Raw genomic sequence first — 20,563 nt, 5'->3', positions numbered from 1 at the left:
TGTGAACCCGAAAGAAAAGACCAAAGCCAGATTGTCTTGATTGTGAATTATGGCAATAACAAAGCTGGAGAATAGAAGTGATAACTGCTTTTGAGTGTCTTTTAGAAAGTGTGTGTGCTCTGTGGTGTGTGTGTGTGGAGCCCCAGATGACGTGAATGGACAGGGCCCATCCATAACGCGGTGCAGCCCTGGGGGATGTGGCACGGCAGGAGCACAGAGACATCCTTATTTTTAGATCTAATGAATTTCCCTCCACTTGTATAGCCCTTCTTACAGGGGCAGATAGGGAGTATGGGGTGAGGATGGGTGAGGTGTTTTTTGTGTATAACGGGGGAGGCCGAAGGCATGTAGGGCAGATAGGGGAGGTGGCAATGGGGTAGGAAAAGAGAAAGCAGAGAAGGTGAGGAGGGGAGACGGGGGGTAAAAAAAGAGAGGAGGTTGTTGATGCTAGTTTCAGTCTATTACCATTACCAGTACATTGCCCAGACTGGGTCACATCCGAGGTGTCCGTACATCAAAAGGCTTGAAAGGCTTCCCCAGTTAAATGAAAATACCCTAATGATTTCATAATTTCTGCATTTCACCAGGTTGTTTCTTATTTCTCTTGTTAAACACGTTCAATGATTTTATTTCTATCCATCAAATCTTTTCTATGTACTCTGTAACTTTGGCGTCACACAGTACAAGCCAAGTTTACTTCTAACTCTTCAAAAGTGGCTTAAAGAAACAAAGACAATCACATCCCTTTCTACAACTGCACTGACAATGGCATGAAAATGCAAATGTTTTGCAATATTCACAGGCACATTCTCATTTAAACTGGCTTGTCAGACCCAAAGCCATAATGGTAAGGAGTTACTCTGTCCAAAGACATGCTACATCAGCATTTCCTTTTCTATGAAAAGCATTTCATTATGTGGGCAAAAATAACTTTTTCTCTCCGTTTCCTGTTCTCCTTTATCTACAGTAATGAGAGTAATTAGGCAAATTCAAGAAAGGCAAGCCTGAGATGAGAAAAGTCAGGTATGCTGGCTTCACAGAAACATACACATACACGCACACACATTAACCTTCTCTTTTGCCTTGTAGTTGGCTTTTGGCTTTAGCTTAAGGTAAACCTTTGAGAATATTGATTTTGCGGGCAAAATATGCAACTTTTTCCTTCTTTGTTTTTACAACGATGAATATAATTAAAATACCGGAAGGGAAAACTCTAGGTGAAGTTCTAACAGATATCCAAACTCAGTAGATATACTATACATCACAGACAATGCTGCACCTTTATCCTATACAAAAATAAAAGCTTTCATAGGTTTTCTTGATTACAATTACAAAAATTAAGTTGTACATTTAAGAGTATAGAGAGAAGAGAATTTGTGTCTTCATAATCTATAGCTATTTAGGCTGATTATGCTGTCTATTTTGAACAACCCTGTCTCGTAACAATTGTGTTCATATACTTATACTTTCTAATGGAAATTCACATTTTAAAAGACATTTAAAGACACCGGAATTACTTTTTTCCCAAGTTGTAATAAAACACATATGAAAATGTGAACATTTCATATTTCCCACAATGTCCGCTCTTTCAATACAACATCCACTCTTACAGTACATAGCAACTTAAGCATGATTCTTTTTCATGTATTTCATGGTTATTTTGAGGCACTCAAAGCCCTTCAGTCAAGGTTAGGGAAAGATTGTGGTCTTATTAAACAAAGAATCTTTTTTTAAATCATAAGACAGGACGCATGTCCTCTAAAAAATTAACCTTTGTTTTTGTGGACAAAGCCCCACTACCCAGTCTACGTGTCAAAATTCTATACTCTGCCGTCCAACATCCACCGCGACCGTCACAATGCTCAATAAGAGTAGGTTCCACACTGGTCAGACAAAATCTAGTTTCTGCAGTTCTATTATTTATTCCATCCTGCCAGCATAAGCAGCGTCTGTGGCTCTAAGCACATGTGGGGATAGGGTGCTAACTTGCTAACAAAAGTAATTTTAAAGGAGCTTTCTGTTTAAAAGCAAGAGGTAGACTCTCCTCTAGGTTCATTGTTGGAGTGGAAGTTGGTTCAGTTCCGGTGCAGAGCTGTCGGAAGCTTGGGGTTAGCTTCCCAATAGCAATGAGCCTCACCTAACTTGTTCTTTTGTTGATTGAGAAATATATCTTTCTTTGGAGAAAACAAACTCTCCTTCAACACATGACAATCATACATGTTTTGTGTTACAATACAAGCTGAGGATTGGTTTTGTCTACAAAAGCAAGCATGACATTTCCAATTTGGTCCCCTGATACACCCCTGCTGTTTTATTAGAGGCATTACCATGACCAAACAATAATAATAATAATAACTTAAAATAAAAATGTTAATAATAACAGCACACCTTCCACACACATACACATACTAACCTTCCTTCTTGTCGTCTTGGATGGTTTTGGCTTTAGTGTCGGTGATGTCCTTAAATGAAGCCAGAAAGAGTACCACATCTCCCTTCTCATTCTTAATTGGCACAATGTCTAGCAAGCACCAGAAAAGCACAGCTGAAAGAGAAGAAAAGGTTTTATACACCATCTCTGATTATACTCAGAATTTATTCACCGTATGTGTGTGTGTGTGTGTCTGTGTGTGTCTGTATGTGTGTATGTGGGGGGCACTTATTAATAAGCCCATCTACAGTTGGAAGTCCTGTGGGAGAAGCAGGGCCTTTAAATAGACCAAGTTGCTGTTCCTCAAGCACAGCATTGAACCCATCTCTGAGGTCCCATCTTCTGCTAAATAGATTGCTTTCATGAGGAACTGCAGGTCAGTATGTATGTGTCTGCACCAACTTGGGCTTATTACTGTGTTCCTATTTTAAGTTTGATTCACCAAAACGATATCAAGGGAAACAATGATGTTTTGGTTTGGAAAATGCCCACGGATTATACCATTCTGTACACAAATGTGCCATCCCTTTTTCAGTTAGTCTTTAAAGTTGCCGTAATCATTTTACTTACACTGTTTTGCTGAAGCGTTGTAAATTGGAACACACTAAAATACAATTAAGTCTGACAACATAGAGCTGAGCCTGACCACCTAAGTCTGAGTTGTTCTTGTAATTTGGCTAATAACATGGCCTGTCCTCTGGCACCCACTTTGTATTTCTTTCAAGGATTTCCACATAAAGGGAGCTAAATTGTGTTGAGCGTTAGAGTGACTCGGAGGTGTTAGCCTTGTTAATATTAATTAAATGATCAAATTCAGTCCAATCCACATCATGCTGTAGCATATGCATAACAGTGTCACTTGTATATGTTTGTTCTGGTAAAATATATTCGACATGGTGTATTTTTCTTGTTTTCTCTTTGATTGTTTGACTTATTTAAAGGTTAACTCATATTTTTGTCATCTTGTCAAAATGTTCCTTCAAAGGGACTGTACTTCACATTCAGAAAATTAACATAGCAGTAAACTATTTGCTATGTAAAGATGAAGTGATTGCGTCCTTAGCAGAGAAAGCAGAGAATAAAATCACACTCCCTTTGTTTCTGACTGTGTTCTAATCTGAGTTTCTCTGTTGTGTATTTGGATAGTTGTTAGGGCCATTTGTGCATGTCAATGCATTTTAGTGCATGTGAGTGCCTTGTGTGACGGTATTAGATGCCGCTGGCCATGTATCGGTATTTGGCGAGTTGTGAAATGGTCTGTGAAAGCCGTATGGTAGCAATCTCAGACCACTTTTTTTAGTATTTTGATTTCAGCACCTTTAACCTAAAAAATGTGTTAAAAGCAGGGGTCATGGTCTACCTGTCATTCTTTTCTATCCAGACTGGAAATGAATTGCTTATTAAGCAGGATTTCCCAGGGAGTTCCCTCCCATCACTCCCACTCACCGAATCTTCCTGCCCAAAAGATGACTCAATCCCAGTGTTTTTTTCTCTGCGTTTGCATGTGTGTGTGAATATTTGTATGCCTACGAGACAAGGCAGCACTATCAAGATCACAGCGAGAAAAAGAGCGTTCCTGATTGTGAGCATACATCTTCCTTTTTTTTCTCAATCAGCTACGTTTCCTTTCAGGACTCCGCTGTGACAGACGGAAAGAGGGGATGAGACAACATAAAAAAGCAGAGGCAAAGATCAGCATGATAAGCACGGGGGACAGACAGACAAATTGGCACAAACTGTGCTATGTGGAAATGGTAAAATGGTGAAAAGAGAGAGACAGAGGGAGATGTAAGGTAACTAAAGGAAAGGGAAAACTGAAAGAGAACAGAGGGAGATGACAGACAAAGACCTCAAAGCAAGAGAGTGGCACAGACAGTCACATCTGTGGTGGTATTAGCGAAGCTTTGTGCCTATGCAAACTGCACTGAGTCATCTACAAAATATGCCTAATTTATAAAGCAAAAATTATAGGAAAGTGGCACAACATCTAATACATGCACCATGATACTTGCATTTTTGTGAAAGAGTCAACAATAGAAACTTCTTTCATTTTATGTATGTGTATATATATAAACATATATATATATATATATATATATATATATATATATATATATATATATATATATATATATATATATATATATATATATATATATATATATATATACACACACACACACACACGTATATATTAATGAAAAGTAGCAACAGAAAAGTGTAGATGAAGTGGTACAGTGACAAAACATATTTTTGTCATCACAAATAACCACTTTTCCGCTTCTCTTATGTTGGTCGGATATAAGGGTGGGAATCACCAGACGCCTCCCGGTACGGTATCACGATGTTTATACCACGATACAATATTATTGCAATATTATACATACATTCACATACATTTAATAGATTTCACTGTTTATTCATATCACTTAAATTTTTTTGCTGCGAAATGGGATTATCAAGCAGACAAACTGACCAACACAGATATAATAAAAGATTGATACTTGTCTGTGTCTCCATACTGTATTGCCACTGAAAATATCGTAATACTATGCTGTATTGAATTTTTTCCACACCCCTAGTCGGATACATTAGTTGTAAGTGAGTGGTCAGGGCACAACCAGTCCAAATGAAACCCTTTCCAAACATGAACACAATGTCACGCTGAACGAATAAAGTGAATTGAAAAGGCTCATTAGGCGAGGAGTTTGCCCTGCTGTTGGAATTATAAATTTTCAAATTTCCATTTTTCTGAGCACTTTAAATAGTTCCTGTGTGATGATGACAAAATGATAAAAAGCAACAACAAAAAACAGCTACTCAACGGACCTAGTAGTGAGACAATTTTATCATCATGTTTCTGCAGTCAGGACTGGGCTTTCAATCGCCATCCTTACAGTTGTGTGGTCTATGTAGAAATGAGAAGGCTTGCAGTGCTGACACTGTATGAATATATTACAGATTTTTCTTGATTTGTGACGAAGCAGCTGCAAAGAAATTCCCCAACAAACACAAATGTACCCAGCTTGATTTAAAAAAACGACACAAAACTGGATCTGTGCGACAACATAGTGCATAGAAGTGAAGAAAACTCTCGCACAACGGCTAGGTCAGGGCTCAGTGTAATCAAAGAAGACAGGGTTAAGGATTCACTAGCTTACAGCTAGAAAGAAAATTGAATGTGTCTCAGCGTTAAATGATAACTGGATGACTATCAGTAACTGGATGTTACTGATTGCTTGGTTAAATCACCTTTTAATGAGAATAGGCCAATAAAAAAAATTATACGTCCCCCAGCCATTACTTCATTTATCCGTGGGTCCATCTATGCCAATTTAAATGTGCCATCTTCAGAAATAGCCACAGAGATCTGCTATCCATTTATGTAAATGCAAAGTCCAACATGGTAATCACTGTGCACTCTCTAATTGCGTTCTGTGGTTGTCTTCTCGCCTCGGTTCCAACACCTAATTGGCAAATGGTTGAGAAAGGCACACAGTCTGTGTGCTTGATGGTAAAGTGTCAAGGTATGAGCACAAAAGAGCAGCAAAGTGATAAATGGAGGACAACAATTGAACCAACAACTTAAGATGCAACAAAAAGCTATATTAGCTTTCCACTGTTTACCTGTCTTTTTGTAGAACATGATCTCATCTTTAAACTCCTTTCTCTCCTCCAGGGCTTCGTCAATGCTGAAAATGATGCTTTCACTGGTCTCTGGCCCGTACAGGAATTTACATGCACAGCTCTTCTGCATGACCTCGGCCCGGGAGAAGCCTGTAAGCTCACAGAAGCCATCAGAGCAGTAGACAATGGGAAAGCCCTTCGACATCTGCGCATTGGCCAGGATGAAGTTGCTGTCTGCAGTCGTAAAGGGAAGAAGAGTCGAGGTGAAAGGACGACATGGAGCTGAGGTAATTACATTATTCTCGAGATAGTAAGGGGTTAAATATATGTGAGTTTGAAGGAATAATGAGCTGTGAGTTTAGCCAAGTTTAGCCCAATTTTCAGCTCCTTTTAAAATAAAGGCAACACTTTTAAACTTCCTTGTTTGACGTATCTTCACACTGAATGCAGTGACATAAAAAACTAATGTCCAATGTGTTTTTCTGACTGAAGGCAAGAATGAAAAAATAGTCTCCAAAGACCAAACTATAGTTTTAAACTATTCATTATTATGCTCATTCAAGAATCCTCCGAAGTCCCATTAACAATCCATAGACAACCATAGATCCATAACACTGCAAATATCTGGCAAAGCAACACTGTTAACAGTAATTATTATTATTACCATCGTTAAACTTCAATTGACTTGAATGAAACCTGTTTACAATTAAGTTTCAGCCATTTGGAAGCAGCACAACACGCTGTGAACACAACATTGACATAGCTGAGCATTTTAGCTAGTAGTTGCGTATCTTCACATAAATACGCAAAGACGTCATGTTTGTGGTCACCGACAAACATAAGTGCAATATAAATTCTTTTTTAGCTCTGTTTTTAGTCTCAACCAACCCCGGAAAAAAATTGCTTGCTCTTCCGCTAAATGCTAAATACCCACTAACTTCGTCTGTCTTTGTCAGTGTTCAGCCGGTGTAGTGGGTTAATCAGGGCTTTTTGCTGGAAACAGTCGCCTGTCACATTATGGCTGAAAAGGCAGTCAATGCGAGCGGTGAGAGTTAACCACGCAGTGAGCTGAAAGACGCTAGAACGCTTAAGGAAGAGCAGAGATGGGTGGTGATTCTCTGTGGGTTGATCAGTACGAGAGACACCTTACACATAGTAATTTGATCCATTGTTATTATTATTGACATGAAAAGCTTTAATGTTGTTGTTTCAGCTGGAGATTGTTACTACAGTAGTCATAATGTCCAACTGAACTTTAGAATCTTGTACCGCAAACTGGTTGTTAGACCACTGTACTCTCAGCTTTAACCACCCACTTTAAACTTTAGATGATTAAAATGAAAGCAAATTCAACTAGTCAAGGGGTGCCTCTCTGGCTCTTACACTCAATTGCTCTCACTGGCCACTACGGGTTAAAATGTGACTTTTAATGCACCGATACACAGGCTGATTGGATCTTTAGCTCAGGTAGAGGAAGGCCTGTGTGGGCTGCAACATGAAGGTCATTTACCTCAATAAATGAATCCTACTTTTAATACTCATTCCCTCGTGTCAAGAAACTGACCCCGAATGCTGTTTGTAAGAAGATACGTTTAAGAGACATTACAAAGTTTAAAGAAAAGTGTGAGAGATAAAGAGAGAGAAAGTGTGAGAGAAGAATGAGTGAGGAATGTGCTGGAGTCATGACAGTGAAATAGAATCCCATTAAAGATTAAATCACAATTAATTAGACTATTTGTGTCTAGCACTCAATACCCGATTGAAATGCACCAGCTGTTTATACCTAAACCCATCTATTATGGCACACAAATGCACCCACTCCTCCACACAAACAAACAGCAGCGCTGATAGACAGCTAATGTTTACGTTACAATGCCATCATACAAGACAGTGGGCTATATTTTTTGGCAGATTGTATAGTGTGCGTGGATGTAGATGTTTGTAATTGCGTGTGCACCTACTAAAACTATAGTCCCTAAGTCTCAAACGACTAACACACATATTTGAAGGGGCATGCAGCACTAACAAATGATACGCAATACATTTGGAAACATTAGCATAATCACATTATATAAATGAGTCACACTCTCAACATACAAAGCGACGTGAGCTTTTTTTATTACCATAGCTTGAGACATCTTGCACAGTGACTTGTTTCAATAACATGAATCTATTTTCTGCATCAATAATTCCTTTTTCCACCAACCCCAATGTTTAATTGTTTTATGTTGTACGTCAGGCTTTGTTGAAGGAAACCACCTTAGATTTGAACGGGGAAGACAACGGCAGAGAAAAAAAACCTTGTATGCATCCCTCAAGAGGAATGAGCAACATGTCCTTTTTCATAATTCCATTCAGCAACATCAATTGCCTCAGCATGCTTGTTGGCACTCTCTAAAAATCACTTTCAGGACTGTGGGACGAGACAAAATACCCTGAGATTATGCAATAGTGAATAAAGGATAATGATTAATAGAGAAAAAAATAAGGAATGCAGGAATATAGCAACATTGCAAGTAAGTATGTGGCTCTCAGCCCCAAACCCATTTGCTCCTGAAGGTGTACATCTTTAAAAATGGCTCATAAGTATACACTTTAATTTCTTTAAAATGCTAAATAATTTTCCAATGCTGCTGGGCCCTGTAGTTTTTAGCAAATGTTACTTAAACAGGTGTAAATAGTGAATTTTTTGTGACTATTTTCAGAGGCCGATTTGGTTGCTCTTATGACTCCAGCAGCAGGACGGAGTATGTGGGCTTGACTAAAAATAAACTACAGTTCCCATGTTCATCATAATGAAGAAACATGTCCCCAGTGCAAAGACATGACTAATTTACTGTATATGTTATTTAATAGAACACATAGTAATACTTTACAATAAAGTACACAAAAATGTAGGTAGTTACTGAGGAACAGAAAGAAATTGATAAATGAGCAACGAATGGTTAGTTAATGATTAATTACTAATTGACTGTGATTTAAAGGTCCCACAGAATGTCAATTTCCCTTTTATGAGTTTTTTTGTTTTTAAACATTAATATGAGTTCCCCCAGCCAGCCTATGGGTGTCTAGAAACGGTGTAAACCGAGACCTGGATATCCTGCTCTGCTTGTGAAAGAAAGTGAAAGCTCAGATGGCAGATCTGGAATATTGCCCCTCATGAGGTCATAAAGGGCAATGTTACCTCCCCTTTCTCTGCTTTGCACGCCCAGAGAATTTGGCCCACCCATAAGAGAGAGACATTATGGCTTTGAAACAAGGAAAGTGGTAGTTGGTCAAGGCCTCACCCCCAGACTCCACCTTGCCCCCCACCCCTCCTCCTCAAAAGCTACAGACTCAGAAATGGCACATACTGAGGAAAGTGCATTGTGGGACTGGCTCTAGTGGCTGTAATTCTGGAGAAAGAGACTTCAAATATGGTATTAGGGGACCACTTAGGTCTATGTAAAAGCATCCAAAGAGCATCATGTCAGGTCTTATGGCAATGATTTGTTACTATTGATTGATTGATTTGTTATGGTAAACAGACTGGTAGCTACTGCTAAATAAATGAGTAAAGAAATGGTTATCCAGTGATTAGTTTCTGGTAAACAGAATGGTAATGAGTAACAAGCTTTGTTACCGGTAACTAATCATTAGCTAACCATTCGTTACACATTCAATTAACCGTAGCTACCATTCTGTTCACCAGTAACTAAACATTTTTTAGCATACTTATTATTTAAACAGTTGCACTTTTTTTTCCCGTCTTGTATATACTTAAATATTTGTCTTACATTCTTATATTTTATTCTTATATTTTGTTATTATAATTATTATTATTTCAAGTATATTGTATGGATGTAAATTTTGTGTGCTGCTGTAACACTGTAATTTCCCATTTTTGTGGGATCAATAAATATCTATCTATCTATCTATCTATCTATCTATCTATCTATCTATCTATCTATCTATCTATCTCCCCTTTCATTTCTTCAGCTGTCCTGCCAATAAAGGCCTAAAAATGCCCCATAAATAATCTTAAAAAAATAATAATAATCTCTTACTGCACAGGGAAACTGTGTGCAACTGTGACAGATGTTTCTGATGGACAGGTTGTGTAATTATTTTACAGTTCACCTCCTTTTGCCCTTCTAAATAATTTGGCCACCCTATAGGTCTGATCACCTCACCACTCATGTTTCTTGTTCCATCTGACTCCTTTTTGGCATGGATATTGCTGGCTTTTCACATCTCAGGAATATACTTGGTCAGTAAATTTTTACCATTACCAACAGGAATGAATAAGATGATGATGATGATGATAACTAAATCATGAAATTAAAACCCAAGTGGTCAAAAACAGGAGTACTGCTTTAACAATGTTTTTGGAATCATAGTCAACACAGATGGACCAAAGACACTGACAGTGATACCGTTTATAAAAGAGAAAAACACAATGAGACTGACATGTCAGCAGTAATGCCCTGACTGCATGGCCCAGACAGATGGTCAGAGCGGGTATAGCATTGGGACCGTCTGTCAGACGTGAGGCCCTTCAGGCTTGGGGTAAGCAAGAGAGAAACCGACAGGGCTGGTGGCCTCTCGGGGACCCAGAGCAAAGGCCTGCAGCCTGTCTGGTGGCCGCTCCCCAGTGCACGAGAGGATGGCGTTGACAGAAAACGCATGTTTACGGGGTAAACATGTGTACTGTCTTTGACAGTGGATTACTTTGTTTTGATAGACTTGACAGATTTACTGTATATTGTTTGAATGAACAGTATGCATGTGTGTATGCAGGAGGTGCAAGGTGATGTTAGCTTATATCTCTTTGTTGTGATGCATATTGGACCACTCATCAAATTTTTGCTGAATGCATAAATGGAGACACAAGCAAAAGACATATTTAATGTTTTAGTTTTGGCAACCGAGTTTTAAGGAGCTTTATGAATTGTAGTATTATTTATTTGTCATTTAATAATCCATTTTGTGCAATATCAGCCATTACTACTGTTGTAGGTTGACAACAGTAGTAATGGGTACTACCCCCCCCCCCCCCCCCCCCCCCCCCCCCCCCCCCCTGCAACCACCTACTCTCTAATATTCCTAACCTTGCTCCCTTTTTTTCTTGACTTCTTCAATGACCTCTAGCCCTCCTCGCCTGTCAACCTGCCTTCCTTCAAAGTTGTTCTTTATGTCCCTCTTACCATTTTGGATCTCCACCCAATTAGTCTCCATCTCCTCTTTTCCCTTGGAATTCCACCAGACTATTCCTCTTTTTCCCAATCCATTTATTTCCATCACTCTTTGCACATGTTCACCTCCTTCCCCACCACCTCTACAAGAGCATCATCTGTCTACTTTCACTATCTTTCCCCTGCACCCGAAACCCTGCTAAAGGAAAGGTCTGACTCATCTCCTTCTGAGTCCTTTTCAGATTTCATCTCACCATCTCCCACTTCACCACCTCTCCTTTGTCTCTTTCTTTTGTTCCTTTTTTTTTTTCTCGGGATCTTCTCTCCTCTGTCTCAACCTCTTTGCCACCTCTTATTTCTCTACTATATCTCTCTCTCCATTCTGAATTTCTTTGGCTAATTGCTCTGGTGTAGAAGCCCATAGATCATCTCCCCTCATGCTCACACTATTGCATGACAGCTGCTGGGGAAACCCCACAGGGACACAAGATGAGGAGTAGGAGAAGGAAAGATGGAGACAAAGAGAGGGAGGGTGGGTGGAGAAAGAGGGAAGGCAGGGAGAGAAGAAAGAGACCAAGAAGGAAAGAGAGAGAAATGGTTTCAGAGCTTTTTAAGCAATAGAAGTCAACTGATCTGCATTGTAATTGTTGGTGAATTAATGAAAAACAAAAAACAATTGTTCCATCAGGTAAATTCCTTCACTACACCCTAATAAACAGATGGACTAGTGGGGAAGAGGTGAGTGTGTGTGTTACCTTGTCCACACACTGCTTTGTCCCAGATTTGTGGTTTTAAACGCACAAATGCTCTGTCTGCACATTACCCAGCTCCTAGACAGTACCGTGACACCACTAAAAGTAACCCCTGAGCTATTTACAGCACAGTAATTCACATGATGGGTGAGCAAGTGTAAGGAAGTAATGGAGACATAGACAGAGAGAGAGACGGACGGAAGCAGAAACCAACAGAGAGACCGCACCGGGGAAAATGGATGGCAAAGTAGATGAGAAAGTGAAAGATGGGGAGTGTGGGCAGGTAAGGGGAAGAGAAGGTGAGACTAAGAAATATACAGAGGCAGACAGATAAGGTTCGGAAAGGGACAGAGAGGGATAGGGTGATGTGAAAAATTGAAAGTCAGTGAGATGGAGCTATGAGAGGTTGGAATGATGAAAGATGGAGATGGAGTGTGTTCACAATTGGCAGAGAAGTGGAGAGATGGATGGAAAGACCTCCTCACCCCTTTGCCAGAATTCATGCCAGCCTCTCAGAAACCGCTGCAAAGCAGTCACATAACCACAAAGAAGTCACTCTAGAGTTGCCATAGTTACCACTGACACACACCATAGCAACCAAGGTTACAACTGTAGTTTGTCTTGTATTCTGAATTTAGTCCACACATGGGGTTATGAAATTGATGTAACTGCAATGTATCAACAAATTGTAGTTATCAATTAATTGGTATTTTGTGTGCATGTGACATGCATGCACACACTCATACAGCCATTCAAACAGTGGTAATCCTCTCACACCATAACTGAAGACAGAAAATCATTAGACTAATCAACTGCCTTAATCACTTCTGTGGCTTTTTTATCATACAGTCCCCCAGGCTCTCACCAATTGAAACATTACACCAGTCATTACATTCCTGTAATTTGCAAGCCTGCCTCCCTCTACTTTTTTCCCTACTTTTTAATCTACCTGTCTTTGTCTGTATCTTTTTCCAACCGCCATTATCTTATCCCCTCTCTGCCTCCTCAAAATGTTGGGTCATAGCCTCTCACTTTCTCAAAATACCCAATCCTGTCATTTTAATTAGTAATTGAGTCTAAAAATGGCCGAGTTGGCCAGGACTTTGCTGGCAAACCCCGTTTGTCAATCGTTTTGGACAGTCCATTAGAGATGGTGATTAGGAGAGGAATCTTGCTAATTAGGTTATTTAACAAGGCAGAACGTAACAGGGAGGCACTGATGCAGACGTTCCAGAAGTTTGGTGGAACAGACTTGGCTCCTTTAAATGCACAGTAATAACCAAGTCTAGTGACCTTACAGCGAGGACATCAATTGCCTGCTGAGTCAGTACTGATGATGGTGGCTGCATTCTCCTAACAGAATGCTTTGTCTAAGCCTTGTTAAAGCCAGTAGATAATGCTGGGTTGCTATTCATTCAGAACACAAAGATACATTTTCCACACTAAGCAGATGCCTTTAGCCATGTTGGTTTACAGTAAGATTGTATAGATGATGAGGATTTTGTTGCTTCTGTAACTGACAATGTCATAGGAAACAGCCTTTTTCTGATAAGTTCAAACATGTTCTTTAAGTGTAGGCTAAACACTGGAAGAGCAGGCGGCTATATTCCGAAAAAAGTTGGCCCCAAAGTCACTTACCATCTTTTGGAGAAAACACTGTTCACAAACTGCTCTATTGTAGTTCAGCCTTTACATCCGTGAAGAACGTGTGTCACATGTTATAATGATCGCCTAGCTGCTAGCATGGCACTCCCTTGTGCTCTGTAAATGACAAGCTTACTGCGCATGAGCAACTCCTAACAAAGTTGTTTTTTTAAAGATTTATTTTCCCTTTAATATAACGGATAGACATTAAGGCAGAGAGATGGGGGATGACAAAGGGCCGCAGGTCGGATTCAAACCCGGGTCACTGCAGGACTCAGCCTACAAGGGGCGAACGCTCTTACTGGGGAAGCTAGAGGCCACCCTGACTCTCAACAAACATGGTACAGAAGTGAGATGCTTCACTCTGTAGCTAAAACAGAGAGCTTAACACACAGGGTGAACAAAGGAGCTGCAGCAATGTGCAGTACAACAAATATATGGTGTTTTCTGAAAATTAAACCACATAAACCTATTCTGGTTCAACCGCTAAATATAAGTATGAACCTGAAAATGCGCATACTATAGCACTTTAAATTAATTTGAGCATGGGAACACAGCTGCTAGGCAACAGCAACAATTCTTGCTAACAATTTAGCAAGCTGTATGTCTTTCGAATAAACAGTGTTGACTTCTTGTCCTGTTGAAGTGTAAGCTAGCTAGCTAGCATGCCAGCTGGTAGCTAGCTGGTAGTAAACCAGTTAGCTTGGTGAAGTACTTTGGCTGTGGCTAGCAGGATAGCTAGATGTTACCGATGAGCTCATAAGCCAAAGCTTAAGAAGCCCCGTAAGTAGACTCTATGTCACCAAGCTTTTAGCGCCACTTATTTCACAAGGATGTATTGAATGATCTCACTGTGCTACTTTCTGGTTCTACTGGGCAAGAGGGAAGTAGACCTACTTTGATACGATTTCATGGAAAAGGGGTCCTATGTATTCTACACTGTTCACAAAGGTACAACACATCTCCATGCTTTGATTATTTTTACCCTGAAATAAAACAGTCTCAATATTAAGTGGACTTTGGACAAAACGGGAACAGCACTGCCAATCCACTGCCTGTAAGTGAGAGCCCCTGTGCACCCTGCAGCACTACAGTCAATGATGATTGATTACTCACTCAGAGTCTCATAACTACACTCATTACTTTTTTCATTCTCTAGCTGAGGACATTAGACCTGTCTTTTCACAAGTTGGCATTGCCATATTGTAAAATAACAATGCACTAAGACACAACAGAAAATTAGATAGTTGTTGAAGTTTTTGACACTGTTTGACTTGTGAATTCCTTGCAATTACCAACAAATAACCCTGGTTATCTCTACTCATTGAAGCGTATATGCATCAGCATGTGGTCTGTGGTCTTTCATCCTCAGTAATTAGCTCCCTGGGTCTTCCTGCAGGTCATAAGGTTGCTGGTGAGACTGAGCCATAGGGACGGCAACAATACATCCTCGGCCTTCTCCTAAGATAGCAGCATCTAATAGTGATGGCTTCTTCTGTTATGTGCAAAGCTTTGATGAGTTTTTATACACTCACCTGGCAGCAGGGGTTAGCATGATGCCACTTTTTAACAGCTTAATTAGATGTGCTTTTGCTTTACTACCCTTATGCTCATAAGGTCAATAAGCTTATAAGTTTATTTGAAACATATCGACTCAACACACAGCTGTTCCAAGTGTTGGCACCAGTGATTGTACCAGTAATTACCTGCCTAGTGGAGGTGGAATTAGTGTGTGCTGAGAGCTAGAAAATGGCAATTTTAAAGAATGGCACAGGATGGGCAGCACACAGCACACATTTTGTAGAAGAAATTGAATTACCTAAATGTTTTAGAATTGTTTTATCTTGATATCCTCTTTCCTGATGACTGATTAAGTTCCTATTGTTTTATCTGAACAACAATTTTTTAGTGTCGTCTGTGTGGTCTCTCTGCCTTTTGTATAGCTTAGCGGTTAAACAAAGCATTGTCCTTGGCTTACTGTTGGTGATACTTTTTGTTTTAGGGTCGTAGCCAAACTCAAGCAGGATTCAGACTTCATTCAAATCAAGGACCATCCAAACCGGCTCCTGTGTTTTTACACTTTATTCAAACAAAGGGCTGCTTGCCTTGTAAATATATTGTATTGTAATAGCATTGGGTCTATGCAAATCTACTCAGACAGACTTGTAAGCTGAAGGTCTTATCATCTTTTGTTTATACTGTTGTTTCCAGTAACCTTGTGTAAAACCCAGGCTAGAAACTCATTATGGTCAGAGGGAATCTTGTAAGCTTCTGTCTCCACTGCACAGTGAACAAAGCTCATCTGAACCAACCACTGAATTGGACCTGAGAGAACTTTTTATTCTACACTTTACAAAGCCTTCTACTACAACTCTATACCACCAAAACATCTGCTTAATTTAGCAGAACCCATCACACTGGCATCGTTGGTAGACAGGAAGTGAAGTCAGCAAGTATGCTGAACTGGTGATGAGACTGCAATGACTTCAGTTCAGAGGTAATAAGTTACAGTTTGTTATCCAGTGAAACGTATGGACGCATTTTATGTGCACTACAGTGATGTGCAGTGATGTAAAGGAACTAAGTACATATACTTAAGTATTGTACTTACAGTAAGTAAAATGTTTGCATACTTGTACTTCACTCGTGTTTTTCCATTCTATGCTCATTTATGCTTCTACTCTACAGAATTTATTTAACACAGTTACTTCTAAAACACATGACATGCTTAAATAATATGATGCAGTCCTATCCTGTTAATCTACTCAGTATACAAAGTGTCTAAAATTGGCTCCAAATTGATCAGCTACACCATTACACTGCTCTTGAATGAATTAATTATTGATAAAAACAAATTAGAATAAAAAAGTCTATAATTCAACACTGTAAAAAACAAAACATTATGCATATTGAGTACATTTATTTTAGATCTTGGTAATTCTCAGCACTTCTTCCACCACTGGTAATATAACCACATACACAGAAGGCAGATCAATCAATGGAACTAAAGATATCAACTCTAAATGCATATGTCCAAACTTAGATGGAAAAGAAGACAAAATTATATAATTTAATTTTGAAATTAATTCATTTAAGGAAAAACAACATATTGAATGTGTTGCTTAGAAAGCATTTATGCAGAGCTTCAACTATTAGCAGTTTACTTAATTAATGTGGAATTATTTAGGCACTTTTTAAGGTTCCAGTTGTGTAAATTTGCAGGTTTTCTTGGCCTTTTGTAATATTTAATTCAATATCTTTGGATTTGCGACTTTTGGTTAAACAAAACAAGCATTTTGAATAAATTAAACTGAGTTTTGGAAAATTGTATCTTAGACATTTTAGGGACCAAACAATTAATCTATAAAAACAATTGATGATGAAAACAATCATTAGTTGCAGCCCTAATGTACATGCGTTTCAAAATACAATACTATGGACTAAGTGATAATGTGTGATTGCAATGAGCAGCACACTACTAAACACTGCTCCAGTGACGGACAGGTGGTAAGATTAGTTACCTGGATGGCACAATGTTGTAGTGATGACAGAAGGTGTCACAGCACTCTCACCCAGTCATCACAGTGCAGAGCTACAGACAGATTTTGTCATTTCAGTTACACTGCTGGCAAATGGGCACACTATCCTTACGCAGTGATCAGAGGTGTTTGTGTCTGTCAACCAATAAGTCGACAAAACCAACAGTGAAACACGCAAACACCGTTTGCCCTTTGAGTAGTCATGAACTGCCTGTGAAATCCAAATAAAGGGGTTTAAATGTTTACTCTCTTCTGAGCTATTTAAATGAGACCGTATGCATTTGTTGTCTTCTCTCAGCTTTTAATTAAATGTATCGCAAAGGTTTCTAGTTACCACTATGTTATGTCTGAGACATTTTAAATAAACCTTGGTGTGAACATAGAAGAAAGTCTCTCTCTTCAGGAGCACTAAAAAGGGTTAGTCAATTCCAAAGCCATCTGTAAAAGTAAAAAAATAAACTTTCCTATAAGCACAAATCAAGTTAAACACTTGCCTACTTTCACTTTAATCAATTTTTTTGGATGACGTCACTGGGGATCACATAGCAATGAACCAGCGTCCCTTGCATTTGCTCCTGGTCGGGCCATCAGACCTAATTTGTCCAGTCAAGCTCCACTGCCTCTAGTCTGCCCCATCTTGCAGCTGAAATCCAACATTCATTTCATTTACTTTGCAGCTCAAGGACAATCCATTTGTGCTGTACACTATACCACTCCAATTCCCTTGTGTTAGAAAAGATCTACTGCCAAGGCAGCTCAACGTTTGTTAGCACTCGACATATAGCCTGCTTTTACTCATACAGTGGTGCTCAACCTGCAGATATGGGTGCTGAAATAAGGATTGATGTCAGCAGTTATTATCGTGCCTCACCCAGTGCTATCACCAAACCAGACAAAATGGGGCATGTCCCAAAGAGTAGGGTGAGTGGGGTCAGGAGGTGAGTTTGTTTTGGAACAGGATGTATTATTATAACTGTCTATGATATGAATTTTAGCAATAAGTGGCAACTATTAATATTACACAGACAGAAGTGTGTTTTAAGTGGTTGTAGTGTGCGTGTGTTTATGACAAAAAGACACATTAAAGTCTGGTACATATACAGAATATCATAGCGACCGCCCTCTAAGTAGATGATAAACTGATACATGAAGCCGCAACTATTAGTTGAGTAAGGAAACTGTGATGGGCCTTTTTTTACTGCAGACCAAACCAATAATCAGTGTTGTAAACAAAAAAAACGTTAGTTGCAAGCCCAGTGATACATTATTGGAACTGTCAGAAGTGGAATGAAAAGCAAAGATGAACCACTGAAAAAATACAAACCCAAGGGTGTGCATATAGCTGCCTGAACAAACAAAATACACTGAGATGTAACCCTTAAAAGCATAAACATAGGTTGAAACTGAGCAGAAAGAGACACAGGCCTGGAAAATGAGAGCAGGGCAGCTCAGCTTAACGTCAGCTGTAAACCATAGCTGATTTCCAAGATAGAGAATGGTCTTTATGAAGTAAGAAGTCTACTGAGATAAAGAGGCCAGAGTTCAGAAAAAAGTTGTCGTTAGAAATGCCTCAGTGTGTGCGCCTCAGCCCGGGAAAGGACTTGCTGTTATGCTGCCGCTGACCAATTAATTTTGATAAATGACTGCTGGTTTCAGACCTGCGGGAGGAAGATCGCATCCACCGCAAGCCTTGTCGGGCCAAAGAGCAGAGATAATAAAGGTTCACTTCACAGAAAAACAAAACTATTTGTGGAAAACTTAGACAAGTTGGATTTATTCACGTGTGTTTAGAAATGTGTGTGTCTCCGCGGTGCAGAGCTTTCAGCACCGCGGACAGCGACAGACTCTGCCTGCTAATTGCTGTGGGAGCGCATCCATCCGGCTTTCCTGTCTGATCCTGAGACATGACACAATTTGGAGTTACTTTGAAGTTAAAGTGTAACTGAGCAAAAATAAAACGGACCTGAAATAACCGATGCCCTGATGTCTACATTTAATTAAGTCGATATGCATTAGGATAACAAATTGAGCCCCTCAGCTTTTTTTTTTTTACGATTGTTGCAGGTGTTTTGATATCAAGGATCTCCAAGAAATATCAAGCTTCTAACAACCTAGAGGTTACAAACCAGCCGAAAACTTAAACAAAAAGCTAATACAGATGCTAAAAACATCCTATAATTAAAAAATAATAATTAAAAGCAAACTTACGAGTGCCATCGAACCGTGTGGCTATTGTGTCCAGAAACGTGTTCTGTGGCGCTAATAATCCCTTCATTACAGGCATTTTCCCTGCTTAATATCGAAGTCCCCATCAAAGTTACTGAAGAGCAGGCGCAAGTCGTCCAAATGTTTATGGTGCTCCCATTTAAGCTGAGGAGCTATACGGTCAACTCAGCACAATGCGATCTCTAGTCGGTGGAGAATGCTCGTGATGCGCGCACCCGCGTGTCTGAAGCTTTTTGTTGCGTGTGTAAATGTCAAGAGAAGACGAAGCCCATAGGTGCAGTTCAGGTAATAGCCAGGTACGACCGTGAGAGAGTCAGACTCACTGTCAGCAATGCCATTATTATGCCGGTGGAGTCGAGGATCATCTCTCCCCAGCGCGCAATGGTGGGAGACATCAATCACTCTCAACAAGAACTCTGATCAAATGGGGGAGATTCTCAGTGTGGAGATATAACAAGTCCGAAACTTAACTTTTATTCACGTTTTGTTTTCTATTTTTTTATTCTCTATAGTTTATTGGGCAATTAAGCTTCCTTTGTTTTACTCAATAAAGTAAGTCATGGAATAATACACAATAGAACAACTAACAGCTCCGATGGAAATCCCATTAAAAGCTATGTCAGTTTCCTTTGACCCTGTTCAATGATATAGTGCACGCTATAGCAAGTTAATTCTTGAAATAAGTTTTAACAGTCTGTCCTGTATTTAAATAATGCATTCATCAGCGTTTTTTGTGGTGCCAAAAACGTGGAACAAATGATTGTTTGTCTAGGCATTATGCAATAGAGTCTGACATTCGGAAAGGGGAGGATGGGAGAAAGAAGGAGAAAAGTGAGAAACAGCATTTCTTCACATCATCACTCTAAACCGAAAACAATTATGCACAAGACCTGCGCTTGCACAGCCGTTATTAAATAAAACTGCAACAGAACAAAATAATTGCACAACACATAGCAGAATAATTGCTTCCGGAGATGCATGTCTCATTTGCATTTGTTGTTTTGACTGACTGCCTACCTGTCAGCATGCGCACAGCTGGCTATAGTAACGGGGTATCGCGAGATTTTAGCTCCATCTGGTGGTAAGATTAAGGCACGACATGCATGGTAGACATGTCTACTAGATGGGCTTGGAGTCAAAACATCACACGAGCAACACAGAAATGTTCAG

At 39.5% G+C, this 20,563-nt stretch overlaps 1 protein-coding gene across 1 annotated transcript in view; it reads right to left on the bottom strand.

Moving 5' to 3' along the window:
- Positions 1–19,734, bottom strand: part of kcnh8 (potassium voltage-gated channel, subfamily H (eag-related), member 8) — a 48,996-nt gene extending 29,262 nt beyond the window's left edge. The window contains exons 1-3 of the mRNA XM_034892709.1: positions 19,376–19,734; positions 6,059–6,292; positions 2,414–2,545 (exon numbers count right to left, since the gene is read on the bottom strand). Coding sequence (XP_034748600.1) covers positions 2,414–2,545; positions 6,059–6,292; positions 19,376–19,451 — 442 coding nt within the window. The 5' untranslated portion in view covers positions 19,452–19,734. The remainder of the gene's footprint in view (positions 1–2,413; positions 2,546–6,058; positions 6,293–19,375) is intronic.
- Between the last annotated feature and the right edge of the window lie 829 nt (positions 19,735–20,563).

The sequence above is a fragment of the Etheostoma cragini genome, chromosome 14, assembly GCF_013103735.1.
Source record: "Etheostoma cragini isolate CJK2018 chromosome 14, CSU_Ecrag_1.0, whole genome shotgun sequence".
Lineage (NCBI taxonomy): Eukaryota > Metazoa > Chordata > Actinopteri > Perciformes > Percidae > Etheostoma > Etheostoma cragini.
Note: the sequence above shows the minus strand (reverse complement) of the source record. Positions and strands in the feature narration are given on the sequence as shown.